Genomic DNA, 19,710 nt, shown 5'->3' with positions numbered 1-19,710 from the left:
AACTATCTAGAAACCTTCCATTTGATCATGGTGGTGATGGTGGTTGTTGGATTTTCTAGTGCAATGGCTACTTAGACCATATTCCTGAGGTTTAATTTGAAGGAATTTATTATGTATTTGCCACTGAAGTGTCCATTGTCCTTTACATATATTTTATATATGTATTTTTTAATCAATGAAGGGTGCAAGAAAATTCAACAAGGCTGTGCTGGATGGATGTTTGGCAGCATTAACCACGATTTCATTTCCTGATATTCTAGTATGGAATGAAATCGCACACTCTCAAGTTATTTTGCCTGAAATCCAGCAGAAGATAACCTTTTGCTGATGTTCTCCAAGACGAATCAACTCTGTGCTGATGAGCTTTAGGAATAGATGAGTAGATGGGTAGTGTTTTCCATCTCTCAATCCAAAGAGCAAGCTTTACAGCATGTAATTCAGTGGTGTAACTACCACATTATGTGGGAACATGATACAGAAATGGTAGTGTCAGGGAGTACTACTGACACTACCATTTCTGAGTACCCATTCTACTTTCAGACTTCAATGCCATCAGTATATATTTTAATGAAGTTGGGATAACACTATGTATGAGCAATGTGTAGCTGCTGGATGTTAATCTAGAGCAGTGGTCATCAACCTGGTCCTACCACCCACTAGTGGGCGATTCAAGCTTTCACGGTGGGCGATGGGGGTTTTTGTCAGACTTCGGCTTTGAATAGAGAGCTAGCTAACTCTGTTTATATACAAAATGAGTTAAATAACATCAAGAGGCTGCAATGTGATGATAACGTCTTATTTGAAAGCAAGGCGTCGGTGAAGGGGCAGTGGGTCCGTCTCTTGCATGCATGCGTGCATCCTTTGATGGCGCTTGCTTACACAAGTTGGGAAAAGTTTGATCTCAGCATCGATGGGTGGACAACAGAACCAAGTTGTTGTCCAGCCATGCATATGTAGACCTTATAAGAACAAGGATTAACGCTCTTCCTACCCTCTCTAGAACATCAAGAGAACGGAGAGGATATGCAGGGTTGGATGCAATGCGGCCGAGTTGCTCGTCCATATCTCCCATAGGTGCTTTCGTATACATGGTTTACATGTCAAGCACCATGATGCAATCATAAGCATAGTTGAAAATAGACTTTGCCAGAAGGGTTGGGTGGTCCGAAAGGAGCCCCAACATCAAACTACGGAAGGGTTGCGGAAACCTGACCTTTTGTGTGCAAGAGATGGTTCGCTGTTCCTTCTCAATGCCCAAATAGTAGGCATGGGGGCAAGGTCTTGAGATTTATCATTGTATGAAGAAAAATAAATATAACAATAACAAGTCTCAAAGAAGCAATAGACCAGGAATTTGGTAGGTGGCCTATTGTCTCTACAATAACCTTATCGTATAAGGATGTCTGGTGAAAGACTTTGGCATCAGTACTTCAATCAATGGGTATTACCACTGCTGACTTAAAGATAATTGCAGTCAGGGCACTTCAGGGGACGTTGAGCTGCTGGGGAGCTCATCAGCAGGTGACCACGGTCCGCCGTCGATGACCTCTCATGTTGGTAGGTTGAAAGGCACCTATGTAACGGATAAACCTTCTCTGGAAGTAAGGGAATAAAGCAATAAAAATCTGTTAGACAGTGTTTTCCCCATTTGTGGAAATAATTGTGGCAGGACGGTATTGATGGTGACCATGGAAGGTCAAGATCTAAAGGATCTTGGAGGACTTCCCTGAAGTGTATATTTAAATTTTCTGTTAGTTCCTTTAAACTAATACCAGCAGGTTGAGTTGCCTGTGGTTTGTTTCTATAAAACAGGGGTGGGGAATCTCTCACCTGCGGGCAAAATTTCACGCCCAGTCTAATTTAAAAACACCCATTGACGAAGTCTTCTAAAATTCCATATGAAAAAAACAGCATTAGCCTTAAGGGAAAACAGTCATTAAATATAAGTTGTTTTAAGCACTCATAAACAAATTTCTGTTAGCTGTAATCAGAGGCGAACTGGGTCAAAAATTCTTACCGGGGAAAACTTGTAGTGGCCTCATACAGTGCCACCTTAACAACATCTATTATCAAGGTGGCGCTGCCTCATACTAGTGTTTATGGACATATTGTGAGGAAGTGTGTATGTGTGTGTGTGGGGGGGGGATACAAATAACTAGAGTAATTATTGATCATTACTTTTTTTAATCAATTTTAAATATAAATCACAATTAATTATTTTATATAAAAAAAAAACATTTTTTCATTTATTCAACAAACTTAACATAAATAAATAGTGATAGCTTCACAATCATAAAGATAAAGCTTTAGTGTGAATTGTGGAATGAATGAAAGGATTAACATTCCAATGAATTGGGGAATGTTAATCCCTTTAATTCTTAATTCATGGGTGGTCCAATTAACACAAGTTACGAGCTAAAGGGATTAACATTCTACAATTCAGTGGTTTCCGTAAAACCTATACACTGCCTCTCCCACATATCATACTGAGAAGTCGCGCTTGTCATTTCCACACTACAGCGGCTACAGTCGCACTACCACCTTGTATCAATATGTATGGTAGTCACTATCTGCAATGGCAACCTGGTGCTGCTGCTTTTATTAAACAAACTCTAACAGCATTGATGTGACTACTATACAGGCAAAAAAAACATTTCCAAACGACTTGACTCATATTATTGTGGACAAAGAAGATCCACATTTTTGTTATTATGATTTTTGTGTATTTAGTTTTCATATATTAGTCAACAAATAGAATGTACCGGAGGTCAAAATGCAATATTGAAAATCACACCGACTTCCATCAGGCTCGGGCCCACTGGGGTTTCCCCAGTGTCTTATGGTAAGTCTGCCTCTGGCTGTAATGCTTGTCTTGTGACACTAATCATGAGTTGGAATATGTACGAATTGGTGTTGCATCATGATTACAGCCAATTAGCATTTAGCATTTGTTTCTCTCCCAAAATCATGCTTGCACACATTGGTTCTGTCTTATTAGGTCTTGTTATTGGTGATGGATAGTCAGTGTTGATTTAGGTGTTTTGTCTTGGTTGGTTGTCCGTTGTAGCATTTAAAACTAAGTATAATAATTTTGAATGCTGGCAACATTTATGGTTCTTTTGCTTAGTTCTATTTAAGCCAAAATTATAAAGTGCATAAAAGTAACCTCTTTATGCAATGACTAACAATAATAAAAGAAGAAGAGCTGCAGGCAAAAGTTTGTTTGATGAAAAATGAACGAATAATTATTTTTTCCTGGAAATAAATGGAAAGTATGTCTCGCATTTGTAAAGAATCGGTTGCAGTTTATAAAATATACAATTGAATGCCACTATACAATGAAACTATACAATTGAATGCCACTATTTGACCAAGCATAAGGAATATGAAAAACTGAAAGAGACTCAGCATTTAGACAAGCTAACATTTTTAAAAGAATCTTTATGCAAACAGCAGTCTATTTTCAAAAGACATATTCATGAAAATACATCTGTAACGCAAGCAAGTTATGAAATGTGTGAGCTAATTGTAAAGAAACTGAAACCACAGACTGAAGGTGAGTTTGTTAAAGAGTGTATAGTTGCTGTTGCATGAATTTCAACTCCAGAAAAAGTCATTGTTTGAGAATATTTGTTTAATACAGAGGACAGTTTCTGACAGTATAAAAGACATGGCTAACAATATCCAAGTACCCGTGAAACAAGCAGCATCAGAATTTGGTGTTTTATTTCATAGCTGCAGATGAGACAACAGATATAGCAAATATGGCACATTTGGCTATATTTGTATGTCGGATAACAGCAAATTACAATACAAGAAGATTTACTTGCTTTAAAATGGACATATGGGACCACCACAGGTGAAGATCTCTTTTCTGAAGTCAAATCAGCAATACATGATTTCAATTTACCATACGAAAAACTGAGTGATGTAATTACAGAAGGTAGGATCTCAAAAAGGACTTGTTGCTTTAATTAAGAAAGAATTGGAGAGCCATCAACTGGAATCTAATGTGTTAATAGTGTGTTACTGTCTTATTCACCAACAAAATTCATGTGCACATTCTCTAAGAATAACCAATGTGATGAAAGTGGTAACAAAATGTATTAACTTCATAAAAATAAGGGATTAAAGAACAGAGAATTTAAAGAAATGTTAAAGGACCTTGAAGTGGAATATGGTGATTTGTGAGGTTCGCTGGCTAGCAAAGGGCACATGCTCAAGTGCTTCTATGAACTGTAAGATGAAGTGAAACTCTTCATAGATATTAAAGGCTCCCCCATTATGGAATTAGAGGACCAAAAGTGGTTATGTGATTTGGCGTTTTTGGTTGATATCACTAACCACTTAAATAATCTAAATTTGAAATTACAAAGGCTAAATCAGCTTACTGCCTCTCTTCAAGTTCAATATCAAGAGCTTTGAATCAATGCTGCAATTGTTCGTAATTGAACTGAAAAAACACTACATGGTACATTTTCCAACACTGAAAGAACTGAACCAGAATCGATAGTGGAGTATCTGCAGAGTGTTCCAATCTTTTGAATCAATTTCAGAAAGGTTTCATGATTTACAAAATCATGAACTCAAAACTAAGAATATGCGAATCTCCTTTTCATGTGATGCTTCTTCTTCTCCTTCAGATGAAGCTACTGATTCTTTGCAACTAGAATTAATTCATTTACAAATACTCTTAAATCCAAATTTAACAGTGTATATATTTTGGAATTTTATAAATCCTATATAGATACTGAAAAATATCCACTTCTGAGGAATCATGCATTGAAAATTGCATCACAGTTTTCTACCACATACTGATGTGAACAGTTTTTCTCAACATTTAATTCAGCCAAGAACCACTTGCATACTAGACTTATGAATGATAATCTATCAAACCAATTAAGAACTGCTGCATCATCAGTGCCATCTAACATCTCTAAGCTTTCCAAAGTAAAGCAGGGCCAACCTTCTCATCAAGGTGCAAGGTAAGAAGTTTCATTAATATTAAAACATTATAACTGGTGTCTTTGGTGTTTTGGTAATTAAAGCATTATAACTGTTTGGTTAATTAATACATTATAACATTTTAATTAATATTGCTTAGTGTGATTGCATCATATTTATGAAATTGTAAAATTTAAGATGCATTATTTTTCTCAGCAAAAATGCACCCCCACAGGTTCTTATGCACTTGCAATTCGCCCCTGGTACTAAAAAGGTTCCCCACCCCTGCTATAAAAAGTCATAAACTGTGATCATTAAGTATTGACCAATTGGTTGTAGTTCAGTAATAACATCTTTCTCTTGATATTTAGAGGAGCTTCACAGGGGATGTGCACTGGTAATCCCAAATGTTCAGTGAAGATTCAATTGAAAAAGATCAGTAGTGAAGGTAGTGATTTTTGATCTAAATTTTGGGAGCATTACATAATATATCCCATTAGGACCAGCAGAACTGTTCCTTGAGTTGATAGGAGATAGATGCAGTTCAAACATGGTAAATAGTCGATTATAAAGCAAAGCACAGGCGTCAGTGAAATTCAGTTTAGATTTCTCAATTAGATCGTTAATTTGTTGAAATGCTTGGTGATAAGCAGTTGAGGAGCCACAATGGAGAAAATATGGTTTCTAGTACATTTGAGATTTCTGTAGGAGTCGAGAGCTTCTGTCCATTCCAGTTAGGCAGAGAAGTAGATATCGGAGGAAATTTACCTTTTAACTGTTTTATTTTATTCCAGATCAGTCTGATATCTGTATTTTTATTAACTGAGGAAGCAAATTTAATCCAAGATTCTTTTTTCACTTACTGTCTGATATAATGAGCTCTTATTCTAAGTTGGGATAAGATGAAGTGATTTGACATTTGTGGAATAGGTTCCATGCTTTATTTTTCTCTTTCTTTGCATTATTGCAATCTTCGTTACACTAGTAATTTAATCTTTGATGATTTCTGACTTAACGTTGCAAAATGGCAGTAGTTGCAGCTGTTAGTATTTGATTTGTTATGTGTTCAGTAACATGGTTGATGGAACAGGAATGGATGATATTGTCAAACAAGACGTGCCCACTGTATTTTATATAGTCAACCTTTGAAAATTTACAATTTACTGGATTATCTGTTGGTAAGGAATAGTATGTTTGAATTTTACAAACATTAGGAGGTAACAGTAGCTGTTGTGAGGATCATTAAGAATTACTCAATCAGTACTTGGATAGAGGATTGGAGAGCAAATGGAAAGGTCTATTGCAGAGGTTTATCTGGTAGGGAAATGGATAAGATATGAAAGCTAATATTCAGTAACATAAATTCTGTCTATCGATCTGCATTTCAATAAGCTTTACATGTCTGTCTTCAGTGGAGGAACTCCGTAATGAGTGATGAGCATTAAAGTCACCTAGTAAACAGAATGGAGGCAGTAACTGCAAACAAGATCTTTGATTTCCTGAATAGTACATGGATGATTAGGTGGAAGATAAATTGAGATCAAAGTCACTGTGATACCAATTACAATGTGCGGTAACAGCTTCTAAGGAGACCTGCAATGGAATGCATCTGAAGGGGACACTTGAGTCCAAGAGTACTCCTCCATGAGCACTATTAATGTCTGATCTATCTAGCCTGAAGATAGTATAATTTTTGATTGAAGGGGAGACTTGGGGTGGCAAATCGGTTTCTTGTAAGTACGTGGCAACAGGATTGAAGAGGTGAATTAGTTCATGGATATCATCGATATTGCTGTGAAAACTGCAATTCTATTGTATGATGTTGTTCCATTATTTGGCTTTGCAAATGGAAGATGAACCTGTCTGCTTTTTGTGAGTGGATTGTTTATAACAGTCAAGTTTTAATTTTTATTTTCTGGGAAAAAGTGGGATGTCTTGAGTCACTGCTATCATTCATATCATCATCTGGATGTATTTCAAGCAGTTCTTTTTGACTGATAGTGTCATCTGTATCCATGCTTGTTGGGTATGATGGCTTCACCTCCACAGGATCTAATTTTTTCAATTTTTCTTCTACTTCACAGTGGGGAAGGTGTTGGGATGGAATTGTGAGTGCTGTATTATTGCTTTGGTCTACTAAGTTCAGTTTAGATGGATGCTGAAATGAGAGTACTGATCAAGTCAGTCTGAGATCAATGTATCATGGACACGCCTGTCTGAGACGCCACTGATTGGTGACTGTGGGTAGAAGCACAAGTGCATTTTGGCATACTTAAATTAACCTGTTCTCTCACTTCTTGAAAAGAGACTTCATTTTCAATTTTATATTTTTGTATTTTTTCCCCTAACTTCCAGAGTTCACAATCGTTGGAGTAAGCTGGATGGCTGCTCCTGCAATAGGACACTGCACTACAGTGTTGTGTTATAGCAGTAATTCCGCCCCTCCCTTTGTTTTCTAATTACGGTTAAGTAATGACTGAAATTACCATACCCGTCCCACCTAGATATCTTTCAAAATTTCTAGTTTACTAATACGTAGAGTTTCACATAAAGAGTAAAAAAAAAAAAAGATTAAATAGCATTAAGAAAAGAGTGTTTTTTTGTAAAGAAGATGGCAAAATTAGTCGCTATAACTGTGCAATAGAGATGTGTTTAAAAGCCTACAGTTGTTAGCCAGCAACAGCTATTTCGGCTCAGCACTCACAAGTTCAAAGGGATAGATTTCTATAAACACCGGAAGGATTCACTCAGTCCGAAATGTAAATGTAGGGCTAAGAAACAGTGATAGTTCACTGTTCACTGATAGGTCTAAGATACCTCTCAGGCTATGTAAACTCTGCATAGATGTAAGCAACAGCTTTACCTTTACCTAAAAAGGAGATATGGAAGAGCGGCTACATGTGTTGCAGAGATATTCGTTACATGGCACGATGAGGGGATGACTAGTTACCCCTTTGATTAAGTTTCCAACATGTGCCAACCGGATGTCTTAAGACTTGGATCTCCCCAATGAGAGCAAAGTGTTGAATAAACAGTGTGGGAGAACTTGGGACATAAAAGCGGATCCTCGGGAGGGCAGAGAGAGTTGGCGTGGCAGTTGAAGAGTCTGCCGTTAGTTGAGTCGAGATGTCGTTATCGTGGAAGAAGGACCAGCGAGCCAAGCCTAAGGAAGAAGCCAACTTCTGTTGAGACAACGCCCAGAGTCATTCCGATTGACTGAAGAACCGTTTGCTGATTGAGCCAGTGCGATATCTTAGGCTGGTAAGTCGAAATGATACAAATATGAAAGAGTTTGTAAGCATGTTGATGAAATGGTTTCTTTCTAGTTTATATAACTTATAGTTTAAAGGTAAAAAAAATACTTAATCTTGCCTATTGATTGCTTGAATATTTTTGGCAAACATGAACTGTCAGATTATGTCTATATTAACGGAAAGAGTGAAGTGTGTAAGTCCTTTCTTGTAATAAATCATGTTATGTTTTGTGTTATAAATGTTTCTCTTTTTCTCTGCCAAAACCTCTCATTCAACCATAGAGCAAAAGAGTTAGTGTTAAAGTATGGTTAAAGGTTAATGGCTGCGTCGAGTTAATTATTTGTATAATTGCTCGATGGTAATCACAACGCTAAAGTCCAAACTGCGGGATGGAGAGGGGCAGTAAACTTCTCCCTCTTTGTTCTGAGGGTATACGAGACTTTGTCCTATAAAACCACTAGACAAAAACAGAAGAATAGAAGTTGATACTGGACAACACCAATAGGTGAATATGTTAAGTTAAGATAAGATAAGATAGACAAAAAAACAAAATGTCCTAACTACACTGAGAAGAAAAAGTAGCTAATCTGGCTATATCTTTGCAGCCACACCCAAGAGCGCTAGAAGAGTGCATTCAGGCAGGGGGGTAACAGTTGGTGCGTTGCATTCTGTTTGCTTGAGAGTTTTGCATTCACAGTTTTGACAAGTTGCCTCTCTGTGGCATGCTGTCTGGGAGTGGCCAAATTTTATAACATCTTAGGTCTGGTATAAATGGCCAAATGTGGCAGTTCAAGTTACCTGCTTTGATGGAAGTAGATTTGGTGTACTGAAAGTTAAGATTATGTTCTGGGTTGGGGACTAAGTTGCCATCCTTTCCGATTATGATTCTTTTCACTTGAGTGACATTTTGATCTTTTAGTTCCTGGACTATTCCTTCTTCGGAAATATTTAATAGATCTCAACCAGTGATCACTCCCTTGGAAGAATTCAATGTGTTATGTGGGGTGACTTGAATCAGAATTCCACTTAAAGAAGTGAGCAATAATATTAGGGTGTCTTTAGTGAGAGGTCTCTATTAGTACATTTCCTGACTGGAGATGTTTTACCATTTTCAGTGAACCTGCAGCATTTTCAAGACAACTCTGAATGATGAAACAGGAGAGCTTGCTCGTAGGTTGTACAGACAGAGAATGCAATATCAGGAATGCTGGAGATTCCTGGTTGCATGGGTCCTTTTTCAATCTCTTTGACAGAGAGAAGTCATGGTCAGTGTCATGAGTGTCATGGTGAGAACTCTTTGCCTATAAACATAAAAATTCATTGGTTTCCATTTCTGTTCCTTTTAGCCCTGAGAGCTGTTTTCCTCAGGTTTCCAGCCCCACCATGTGGAGGCAAGAGTGGTGCCACCAGTGATTAGGCAGTTGTTGAAGTAGAGTTCATTAGTAATTAACATATAGACTAAAAAAAGAAAGGTGAATTCCCATTCTGGTTTCTTACTTTAGACCTTGCAAACACAGAACCACTTGAAACAAACAAAAAAAAAAAAAAACAAACAAAAAAAAAAAAAAAAAAACAAAAAAAAATATCACATAAAAGAAAAGTAAAAAAACTATACTGCTTTGAAAGAGCACTCTATATGATATGTGACAGAGAGAAAATCAGTTGACACTTGGGGCCATATGATCAATGATCACCAGTATGGAATTAACTGTAAACATCTCTGGTGGTTGTGGTGGGGGCCATACCAAGTATAAACAAATTTATTTATTTTATGCTGACAAAGTGCAGGATGATTCAAAAATAAGTAGTTTAAAAAAGTCATAGAAATGAAAACTGGCATTTATTATCAGTGTGATACATACAGAAAGACAGAATCTCTGAAAGTTTCCTATAACCCCCGATGTAAGCCCAAGAGTTACACAACAGATATTGATTCAATACTCCATTTTTTTCCCCAGACCTTTGCCACTGGTTTACACTGTGATGGGTATTTTTGTAGTGGCCTTTTTATGCTGAACTTGCTTGCCTTTTAAAACTAGATGATACAAAATGCTGTTGCCGTAAGGTGTTAGGGTCAACTGGAAGGTCAAACCATTGTGATGTTCGGATAGTGTCAGGGTGGATTCGAGAAAGAGAGAGAGAGAAAGGATTGTGGAGAAACTATTTTAACATGTTACCCCCTAGCAGACATGATGGAAATTATATTTCCAGTAAGGAAATATAAATATAATAATTTGTTTAAAATCCTTACTGGATTTTAAACAAATACCAAATCATTTGTGATTAGTGTTTCATAAATATCTGAAGTCAGATATTCATTTACTTCTTTTTGAATCATCCTGAAGATAAGATACAAAAATCAAGAGCTAACCTCAGACTCCTCTTCTGACTGGGCTGCAGCTGTTTGCAGAAGTGCCAATGTTGTGTCTAGAGATGTCTGTTTGGTCTTTTCATCTAATTATTAAAAGATAAATACTGTGCATAAAAATTCCTCTTGTACACATTTTCTGTGTGTGTGTGTGTGTGTGTGCATGGATGTACATGCACAAAAGCTCATGTAAGAAAAATAGTGATAGTCTTATCAATAATCAAAAACTTTCTTCCATATATTAAAAAGTGCAAATTTCATAAATCAATATAATACAGTTAAATAAAATATTTCACAGTAAACCGCAATAATTTGGACCAATAGGGGAAAAAAAGAAGGTAGTCCTAATTGTAGAATATAATTATATGTAAATATTTTTATGTAATAAAAAATAAGCAAATGTATCCACAATCCACCAAGGTATGTTAATTTAGATAGTATTAGGTCACAAATATGATGAAAATAAAATGAAGCTTTTATTAAAATGTTTATATCGAAAACAAAAGTGAATATAAATAGCTCAAATCAAATAAAGCATCAATAATTAGTTTTAGCCACATGGTACAAGAATGCACAAGGCTTTTGCTGCAACAGCCAAAAAAAAATTAAAAAAATAAAATAAACCACCTATTTGAGTCCCTCCTTGTGTAGGTAACTATCCAGCTGACCTTTGAATTTCTCTAAACTGTCAGCCTCAACTACCCATGGAGGAAACTGATTTTACCCATCTTTGAATCCATTCAAGAAGCTTGATGCCTTTCTTAGGTGCAGTATTCACACTTCAACACAGTATTCCAAGTGCAGCCTTACAACTGCCTTATACAGTGGGATTATGACCACCCTATCTTGACAAGCAAATGTTTGATATATTACAGATAGGACAGCACGGGTCTACACTGCTTAGAGAACTTCATAACCAATCATATAACTCCCAAATCCCTTTCTTCCTCTACTGTTTTTAATTCAACTGCATCAAGTATAAAAGTTATTGGCTGTTTTCCCACAAATATAAGATCTTGCATTGTGCTGTATTAAAACATAGCTGTCCCTTTTTTTGACTATCCCTAAAGTCTACCTAAGTTGTCCTGAAGAAGCACTGCTGGGCAACATCACCTGAAAATTTTGATATCATATGCTATACCCTTTCATTAAAGTCATTTAAGAAAATCAAAACAATGGTGGTCCCAGTACCAATCTTTGGAGAGCCCCATAAGCTAGCCCAAGCTAAGTGTAACCATTAATCATAACCCTCTGTTTCCTATCCTACAGCCATTCTACCTTTGATCCATCTAAAGATTTTCACTGTGATTCCAACATGTTTAGTTTATACAAGTATACAATAAATGCACTGCTGAAATCTAAACAACATTTAGCTGAGTGACTCTCTCAAAATAGCTAATGAGGATGATTAAATTTATCTCCTTACAAAACCGTGCAGTATTTCTTTCAAAATTCCAGTTGTATCTATATGATCCTGTACTGAATTTTTGTTCATTGCTTTCATGATTTTCCCTGCCACTGAAGTGAGACTGACTTGTCAGTAGTTGTAATTACCCACTTGATTTTATGTACTGGCGATATACTGGCACTTCTCCAATACAAGGGAATCTCCCTAGAGTCCAGTGATGCTTTCATAATTAACTTGAACCTGGCAGTATTGGCAGGTAACATGACAGGTGACCCTTGAAAATAGATCCCACGTTAACTATTAATCATTGCAGTAAAAGTGACTATATTTAGGAAGGTAGAAAAAATATGAAATTTTTTCTACCTTCCTAAATATAGTCAAACTTTTACTGCAACAGTTTCTGAAATGATTTTGTTATGGTTTTCATATAAAAATGTATGCAAGAACTTGTCAGGTTACTTGCCATCGTCTTACCAATTATCTGGCTTGTTGTTTATAGAGCAGCATAATACCAGACAAGCATTGACAAGCATACTTACAAAAAGTTACTTGTTTTTCTTCTTCCATTAGTTCAATAAACAGCTACATTCTTATCCTAGTTGTTTCTGAAAGATTTATTATTGTTTTTATTGAATAAAGACAATTACACAAAACCTGATATTCTCTCCAGATGGCCACTAACACTGTGGGAAGCAAGATACATAGTTTCAAATTTCACACAATGTGAAGAGTGCCAAATTTGAATTAAATTTTGAAATAAACCTGAAAAACGGAATAACTAATGGTAGCAAATATATATATTTTTTAATAATATTTATATACATAACAAGCAGAAAAATATGCACATATTTGAAATTTAATGCACTTAATAGTCTTTTAAACTGAAAAACGGAAGTGATGTTTCTATTTTATGTCTGAAGTATTTTTTTAAAGGTTTCAACAAAAGTAATTTTTTTTTTTTTGAAAATAAAAGAATCAAAATGTATAGCATATTTAAAATTTTTTAATTTTTGATTAAAAATCAGAAAGTACATACAATTTCGCAGGCCGGATCCTGCCTGCGAAAGAATTTTATCCGGCCCGCAGATATTTCAATAAGATAGTAAAAATTAATGTTTATATTAGATCACAATAAAATTTATGAAAAATACATTTTACAGATTATTTTATGATTCATTGGTTGATTAATAGTGTTGACACCTCTGAGTCGTCAGCTTAGTCTTGTTAGATATTAATTCTGTTATTTTCACTCAAAGCTATTCTTTGAAACATTGTTAAAATAGTCCATTAATCTTGCCCTGTCATTAAATAGCAATAAGCATTAGAGACAGTAATTAGGGATTTCCTAATCCCTTGCACCTGCACACCAACCCTGATGTCCAGAGTATGGTTGCAAAGGTCACCCTAGGCTTCCACTACACAACAGTCCTGGATAAAACCTGGCACCAGCAGCATGGTCTGATGATTCGTAAGATCCTGCACATGAACCCCGATGTCCAGAGTATGGGAGTAAAGGTCACACATGGCTTCTACTATACAAGAACTCCGGATCCAGGATAAAAGCATGACACTATGATTAATGGAGTTAATCCCTTTGCTAACTGGCAGCTTTGCTATGCTGGCAGCCTGTATGCACACAAAGTTTCTGGTAGCATTGGCAAGAGGAGTATGAATTTAATCTCTTAGTATTACCTTAGATTTTCTATTTTCTACTGCAACAGCAATTCAAAACTTAATACTTTAGAATCATAATTTGCAAATTGTAATATTGGTAATTGAAATTGTATTATTGGTAATCATGAAACTGTAATAACCCAAAACATTAAAATTTGTAGCCCTTCTCCCCACAGCATGACCTGATGATGGGTATCGGTAAGATATTCAAAACATCACCTTATTAAACTATATTATTAATTTCATGTGATATAGGAGTGATATGAATATAATAATAATAACCTTTATGTTAAAATAATAAGAGAAGTTTACCTCAATATATAGAACACTTCTGTATTAAAAATTGAAAAAAATTGAAAATTAAAAAATTGAAAACCTTACATTATAGTAAAAAATAATTAAAAATCAATCTAACACAATAAAAATTAAATAAATTTAATACAATAAATTTCTTTTAATTAATTTAATTTTTATTGTTAGATTGATTTTTAATTATTTTTTACTGTAATGTAAGATTTTCAATTTTTTTTTGTTTTAATTGCTGGAGAGTATATGGAAGTGTTCTACGTATTATACTGAGGTAAACTTCTCTTATTATTTTACAAATGTTAAAATATTTCATAAAAATTTGAGACATGTCAGCGATTGCTTACTTCAATATTCACAAGTTTTTTTTTTATTCCAGTGACCTCATAAAAATCATGTCGAAGTCGATATTGAAAAACAAAAAGTTGATGCTGAGTGTCAAGTTTTTAATAAGCAGTGGCCAATTAATTACTTTTTTCCACTTCTCAATGATACTTGCACATCTTATTTGCAATGAAACTTTGTAGATGTTCAAGGAATATAATGTGAAATGTCACTACACCACAAAACTTGCCTCAAATTACGATAAATTTTAGGGAGCTTTGCGGCAAAAAAACCTCTAAGAACTAACCCAAACTTTTCAAAGTCAACAACAGAAGATTAGAACTTTTACTCCTCAAAATTTATCTGAAGTTAGAGCTAATTTTCAAACCTCCCAAATCATTGCCAAAGAAGGAAGAGCCTTTATGGATGGAGAATTTGCAAAACAAATTTGTTTGGCAATTGCAGAAGACGTATGTCCTGAGAAAGTAAAGAATTTTGCATCTGTAAGCTTATCTTTATCAACTGCAATGAGAAGAACTGAAGATTTAGGACCCGGTTTTCAAAATCATCTCAGAAAAAGTTTGTGAATTCACACATTTTTCAATAGCAATTGATGAGAGTGAAGATACAAGCCATACAGCTCAATTACTTGTTGATTTGCACATTGAGCCATACAGCTCAATGTGTAAATCAACATTTTGCAGTAACTGAAGAGCTAATTGCATTAAAAAGTTTGAAAGATACAACAGCAGGCGAAAATATATTTTTGAGTGTCAGAAGCAATTGACGGCCTTAAATTGAACTGGGATTTGCTATCAGCGGTTATGACGGATGGCACTAAAAATATGGTCAGTACTAAAATTGGGTTCATGGGTCAGCTTCATAAACATACTGAGAGTAAAACTATTAAGAAACCAATGTAATTTCATTATATAATTCACTAGCAGTCTCTGTGTTGAAAATTTTTAGGCATAGATTCAGTCATGTCAACTGTTAATATCAAAAGTAAATTTTATTTATAAGACTGGTCTGAATCGTTGGCATCAAAAATTTTCTTGAAACTATTGAGACTGAAATACAGTGATTTGTATTCGCAATGAAGTACAATGGTTGAGTCACGGTAAAGTGTTGAAGTGATTTTTTAAAATTCAGGATCGAAATAAATCTATTTATGAATGAAAAATTGAAACATGTTCCGGAACTATCAGATCTCAAATGGTTGTGGAACCTTGCCTTTTTAACAGATATATGTGAACACCTGAATTTTTTTAATATGAAACTACAAGGATGAGACAAACTTGTCAATGAATTGTATTATAATGTCAAAGCATTTGAAACAAAACTAGAGTTATTTAAAAGTCGACTACTTCAGAATAAATTTTCACTTTTTCCATGTTGCGATAATTTATCTAAAAATATGCCTAGTTGTAATTTTTCCACTGAAAATTTTGTTCAAAATGTTAGTTTGTTGCAGGAAAATTTTGAAGCTAGATTTTATGATTTTAAAAATAATTCAAAGGTGTTTGAACTTTTTCAAAACCTGTTTGATGTACCTGTCAATGATGTTGATGAGAATTTACAATTAGAGTTGGTAGATCTTCAATCTGAGAGCTGGTAGATCTGCACTGAAGACAATATTTAAAAATGAAAATCTAATTCAATTTTATTCAACATTATTTGAGTCAGATTATCCAAAAATTAAAAATTTTGCAAGAAAGGTTACATCAATTTTTGGAAGTACATGTATATGTGAGCAGACCTTTTCAAAAATGAAATATGTAAAATCAAAAATATGATCATGTCTAACTGACCCGCATTTATTACATGACTTTTTAAGAATTGGAACTAGTACTTTAAAACCCAATATTATGAAACTTAGTCGCACTCTACAACCACATTCATCGCATTAATTATAATTTTGTTGTATTACTAACTGTATTTTTGTGATTAGTACAGTGAATAAGTAATAATCAATTCTGTTGTATTACTAGTTGTATTTTTGTGATTAGTACAATAAATAAGTAATAATTAATTTTGTTGTATTACTGACTGTATTTTTGTATTAGTACAATAAATAAGTAATAATTAAAATTTGATATAAACAAACTGTTAAATTTTATATTATATCCATCGATTTATTTTTGAATCTGTAGATATAGGTAGGCATAAAATTTGTTTCTCTGCATAAAGTTATGCAGAGAATGTAGTTTTCCGTAATTAGGAATTTTATCCGGCCCGCCAAATATTCCAAAAGTTCATATGTGGCCCGCTTCTCTAAAAGTTTGGGGACCCTGCAATAAATAATACAATCCATTAAGAAAAGATGAAACATTGGCATGATTTAAACAGAATTCAAAAAACCCAAAACATTTTTAAAAAATTTGAGAAAATTTGTAACCTGTCATGTGACCCACTACCATTTTCCCCCCTATATTTTTGCTGCCACTACTGCTGGGTTAATGGTCCAGTGCACTCTCTTGCTGCCTCCCTCAAAATTACTGAGTACAGGATCCTTACTTGCCTTTAGCTTTGCAAAGTTTTTTCTAATAAATAATCTGAAACTTTGATATTGCTAATTTCACTTGTAGTTTTTATTCACCACCAGGGGTCATATTCAATACAAACGTTTAAGCTGAATACGACTTCTTAATCCATAGGCTGTATTAGGGTTATGGCATTGATATTGTCACTTGATAAAATTTCAAAAGGATGTATAGGTGCATTATGTAATAATCACAGTGGTTTACAGTAATACCTTTCTAACAATGGGTTTGACAATTGCAGATGCGAGATAACAGTTTTGTAATTTATATCAAAATTTTAATTTTTAAATGTATATGCAGCTCAGTCCAGTCTCCTTAAACAAAAGAATATGATTATTGTTCCCACCTCCTGTAAATCATTAGGTAGATCTAGTGAACAATGTATTTTTGTGATTAGTACAATAAATAAGTAATAATTAAAATTTTATATAAACAAACTGGGGATTTGTTTACATTCTGCTATCTTAATGGCACACTTGTCAGTACCATAGAGCAGACTCTTGATTATCCAAGTTGTGGATTAACACAAACAAAAAAATATAAGTGGAATCAGTTACATGTGTTTACATTCTGTAATTTCCCTGTAGATAAAACACTTGAATTCCGAGACAAATCGGCCTTTGCATTCTGCAGACTAACTCGCTCTGGTCATGATTCAATTATCCTTCAGTTTTACTAATTTTAACACACTTCTCAGAGGGTTTTTTTTTTATTTTATGTATCCACCATATTAAAACAGAATAAAAAAACAGCATATACAGTATTACATGTAAATATGTAATGACATATGGTGTTACATGTAAATATGTAATGTTTGTGCTTCATGTAACAAAGCACAAACTATGCAGCAGCAACAAAATAGTACCCAGCTTCTTAATCACATTTGGCATATTTGTTTTTTCCCATGGGACCTTAGTCTTGTCAACTGTAATTGTGACAAAGATGGTAGTTTTCAGGAGCATATCCCATCAGTTGGACAGGGCTTATTATAAGAGATGCGATCATAAAGTTCAGGGAAATATTGTATCTTGAAACCGTGCCATCACACGCACGTTGCAACTTATCCAAAGTGTTCAGTTACTCGTCTAAACAGTAATTCAAGAATCACTGTTTATCTGTGGTCAGTATGAATTAGCATGCATTAAATAGGCATTTTATGTGTTTTGCCACATTTGTTTCAAATTAGAGAAAAGTGCAACAGAAACTCACATTATGCTAAAAAACAGCTTTCAGAGAAAATTTTATGCATCAATTGAAGACTTTTCAGTGGTTCAAAGGTTAAAGATGGCTGCTTGTCCATTGAAGATGATCTCGCCCTGGCCATCTTCAACTTCAAAAACTAATAATTCAATCGTTCATGATCTTCTGACCAATTGCTCATATTCTTCACCTACATTTAACTATCTGTGAAACTGCTAGCAAAAGTAGTATTTCTTATAGGACATGAAAATCAATTTAAACTCAAGATTTGGGAATGTAACACATTTCAGCTACGTTTGTGCCCTGCAATTACCGATGATCATAGAGAGTGGCAAGTTCTCACACGTCAGGATCTTTGTCAATGTGCTGCTATTGAATCATGCTTTGTTTCTTCCATTATCACTGGCAGTGACTTGTGATGTATGGCCGTAATCCAGAAACAGACTCAGACCTCTCAAAGAAACACTCTGTCTTCCCCAAGGCCCTAAAAAGCAAGATAATCTCAATAATATCTGAAGATCATGCTTATCATATTTTTTAACTCGCTATGGTCAAATTTTAACTCCACATGGTCAAATAGCGAATTGAAACACTACAAGAGCTCTGTGGCAATTGCATAATGTTGTTCTGAATGTCATTCTGTTTGCCCTCAACTTAGATAAACATACTTTGATCAGGTATGAGATGTTTCCACATAAATTTTGCCAGGCTCAAAAATTTGTTAATTCATTAATGCTTAATTAACACAAACTTGCAACTCAAATAAGACATAAGAAATCTTTATAAAAAGCAATTTAAACACATTTATTTTCATTAGAATAGCAAATTATGAGTTCAATGATGTTTCCATGTAATAGCACATGCAACAGTTTCTTATAACATTTTTCTTATTTTTTTTTTTTTTTAGAATTAAATTAGATTTGTCTTCCATTTAAAGCCACAATAATGCCAAAGTGAAAGTTTAGTCTTATCTTCTGTTTTATTAACACCTTCAGCTAGTGCTTTCAGATGTGCATTCAGTTGTGTTACCTTCTTAATTTAATTGTGCAAATGTAATGTCTCTTCAGAACATCAGGAAAACTTTTGGAATAACAAACTGATTTCTTTATGCTCTTGAACATCAACTCCTTAAAGTTAAAGCTTATTTAAACTTTGTAGTTACTTAGTAATGCACTAACTTGCATAATGAAATTCACTTTAAAACTCATTTCAAAAAAATATCTAGTTATATCCAAAAGAACTGAATGGTTAGCATTAGTAGAGGCATACAATGCAAGAAAGCAAGCTTATGCAGCATCAGCCAAAAAAAAAAAAAAAACCCTCCCATTTCATTCCTCCATTCGTTCCAAATGCCTGTCCAGCTCAGCCTTAAATTTATTTAGGCTATCAATTCCACAAAAAAGATGGAAGTCTGTTCCACCAATCAACCACCAGCTGTCTAAAGGCAAACTTCTGCACATCCGTTCTACAACCGTCTTTCCTCAATTTGAATTTATGCTCCTTCAGGTTCTTAATCTGAGCAAGAGGAAGAATCCCATCAGCATTCAGCTTGCTCAAGCCATTCAAGGCCTTATACACCTCAATCAGATCACCTCTCAGATGGTTAGTCTCCAGTTGCAATTTTCAGAACTTAAGCCTTTCTTGGTAAGAGGACCCCTTCGTTCCCCTCACCAATCTTGTTGCCCTTCT

The 19,710-nt window shown here is 34.7% G+C and overlaps 1 protein-coding gene across 7 annotated transcripts in view; it reads right to left on the bottom strand.

Moving 5' to 3' along the window:
- Positions 1-19,710, bottom strand: part of LOC150086003 (vacuolar protein sorting-associated protein 37B-like) — a 198,650-nt gene that overhangs the window by 16,875 nt on the left and 162,065 nt on the right. For all 7 annotated transcript variants that reach the window (XM_090374320.1, XM_090374322.1, XM_090374321.1 and 4 more), the window contains one exon: positions 10,570-10,652. In XM_090374320.1, the coding sequence (XP_090230446.1) occupies positions 10,570-10,652 (83 nt within the window). The remainder of the gene's footprint in view (positions 1-10,569; positions 10,653-19,710) is intronic.

Source organism: Mastigoproctus giganteus, chromosome 5 (genome assembly GCF_048544385.1).
Source record: "Mastigoproctus giganteus isolate SK-2022 chromosome 5, ASM4854438v1, whole genome shotgun sequence".
Classification (NCBI taxonomy): domain Eukaryota; kingdom Metazoa; phylum Arthropoda; class Arachnida; order Uropygi; family Thelyphonidae; genus Mastigoproctus; species Mastigoproctus giganteus.
This window is presented reverse-complemented; position numbering and strand designations above follow the sequence as displayed.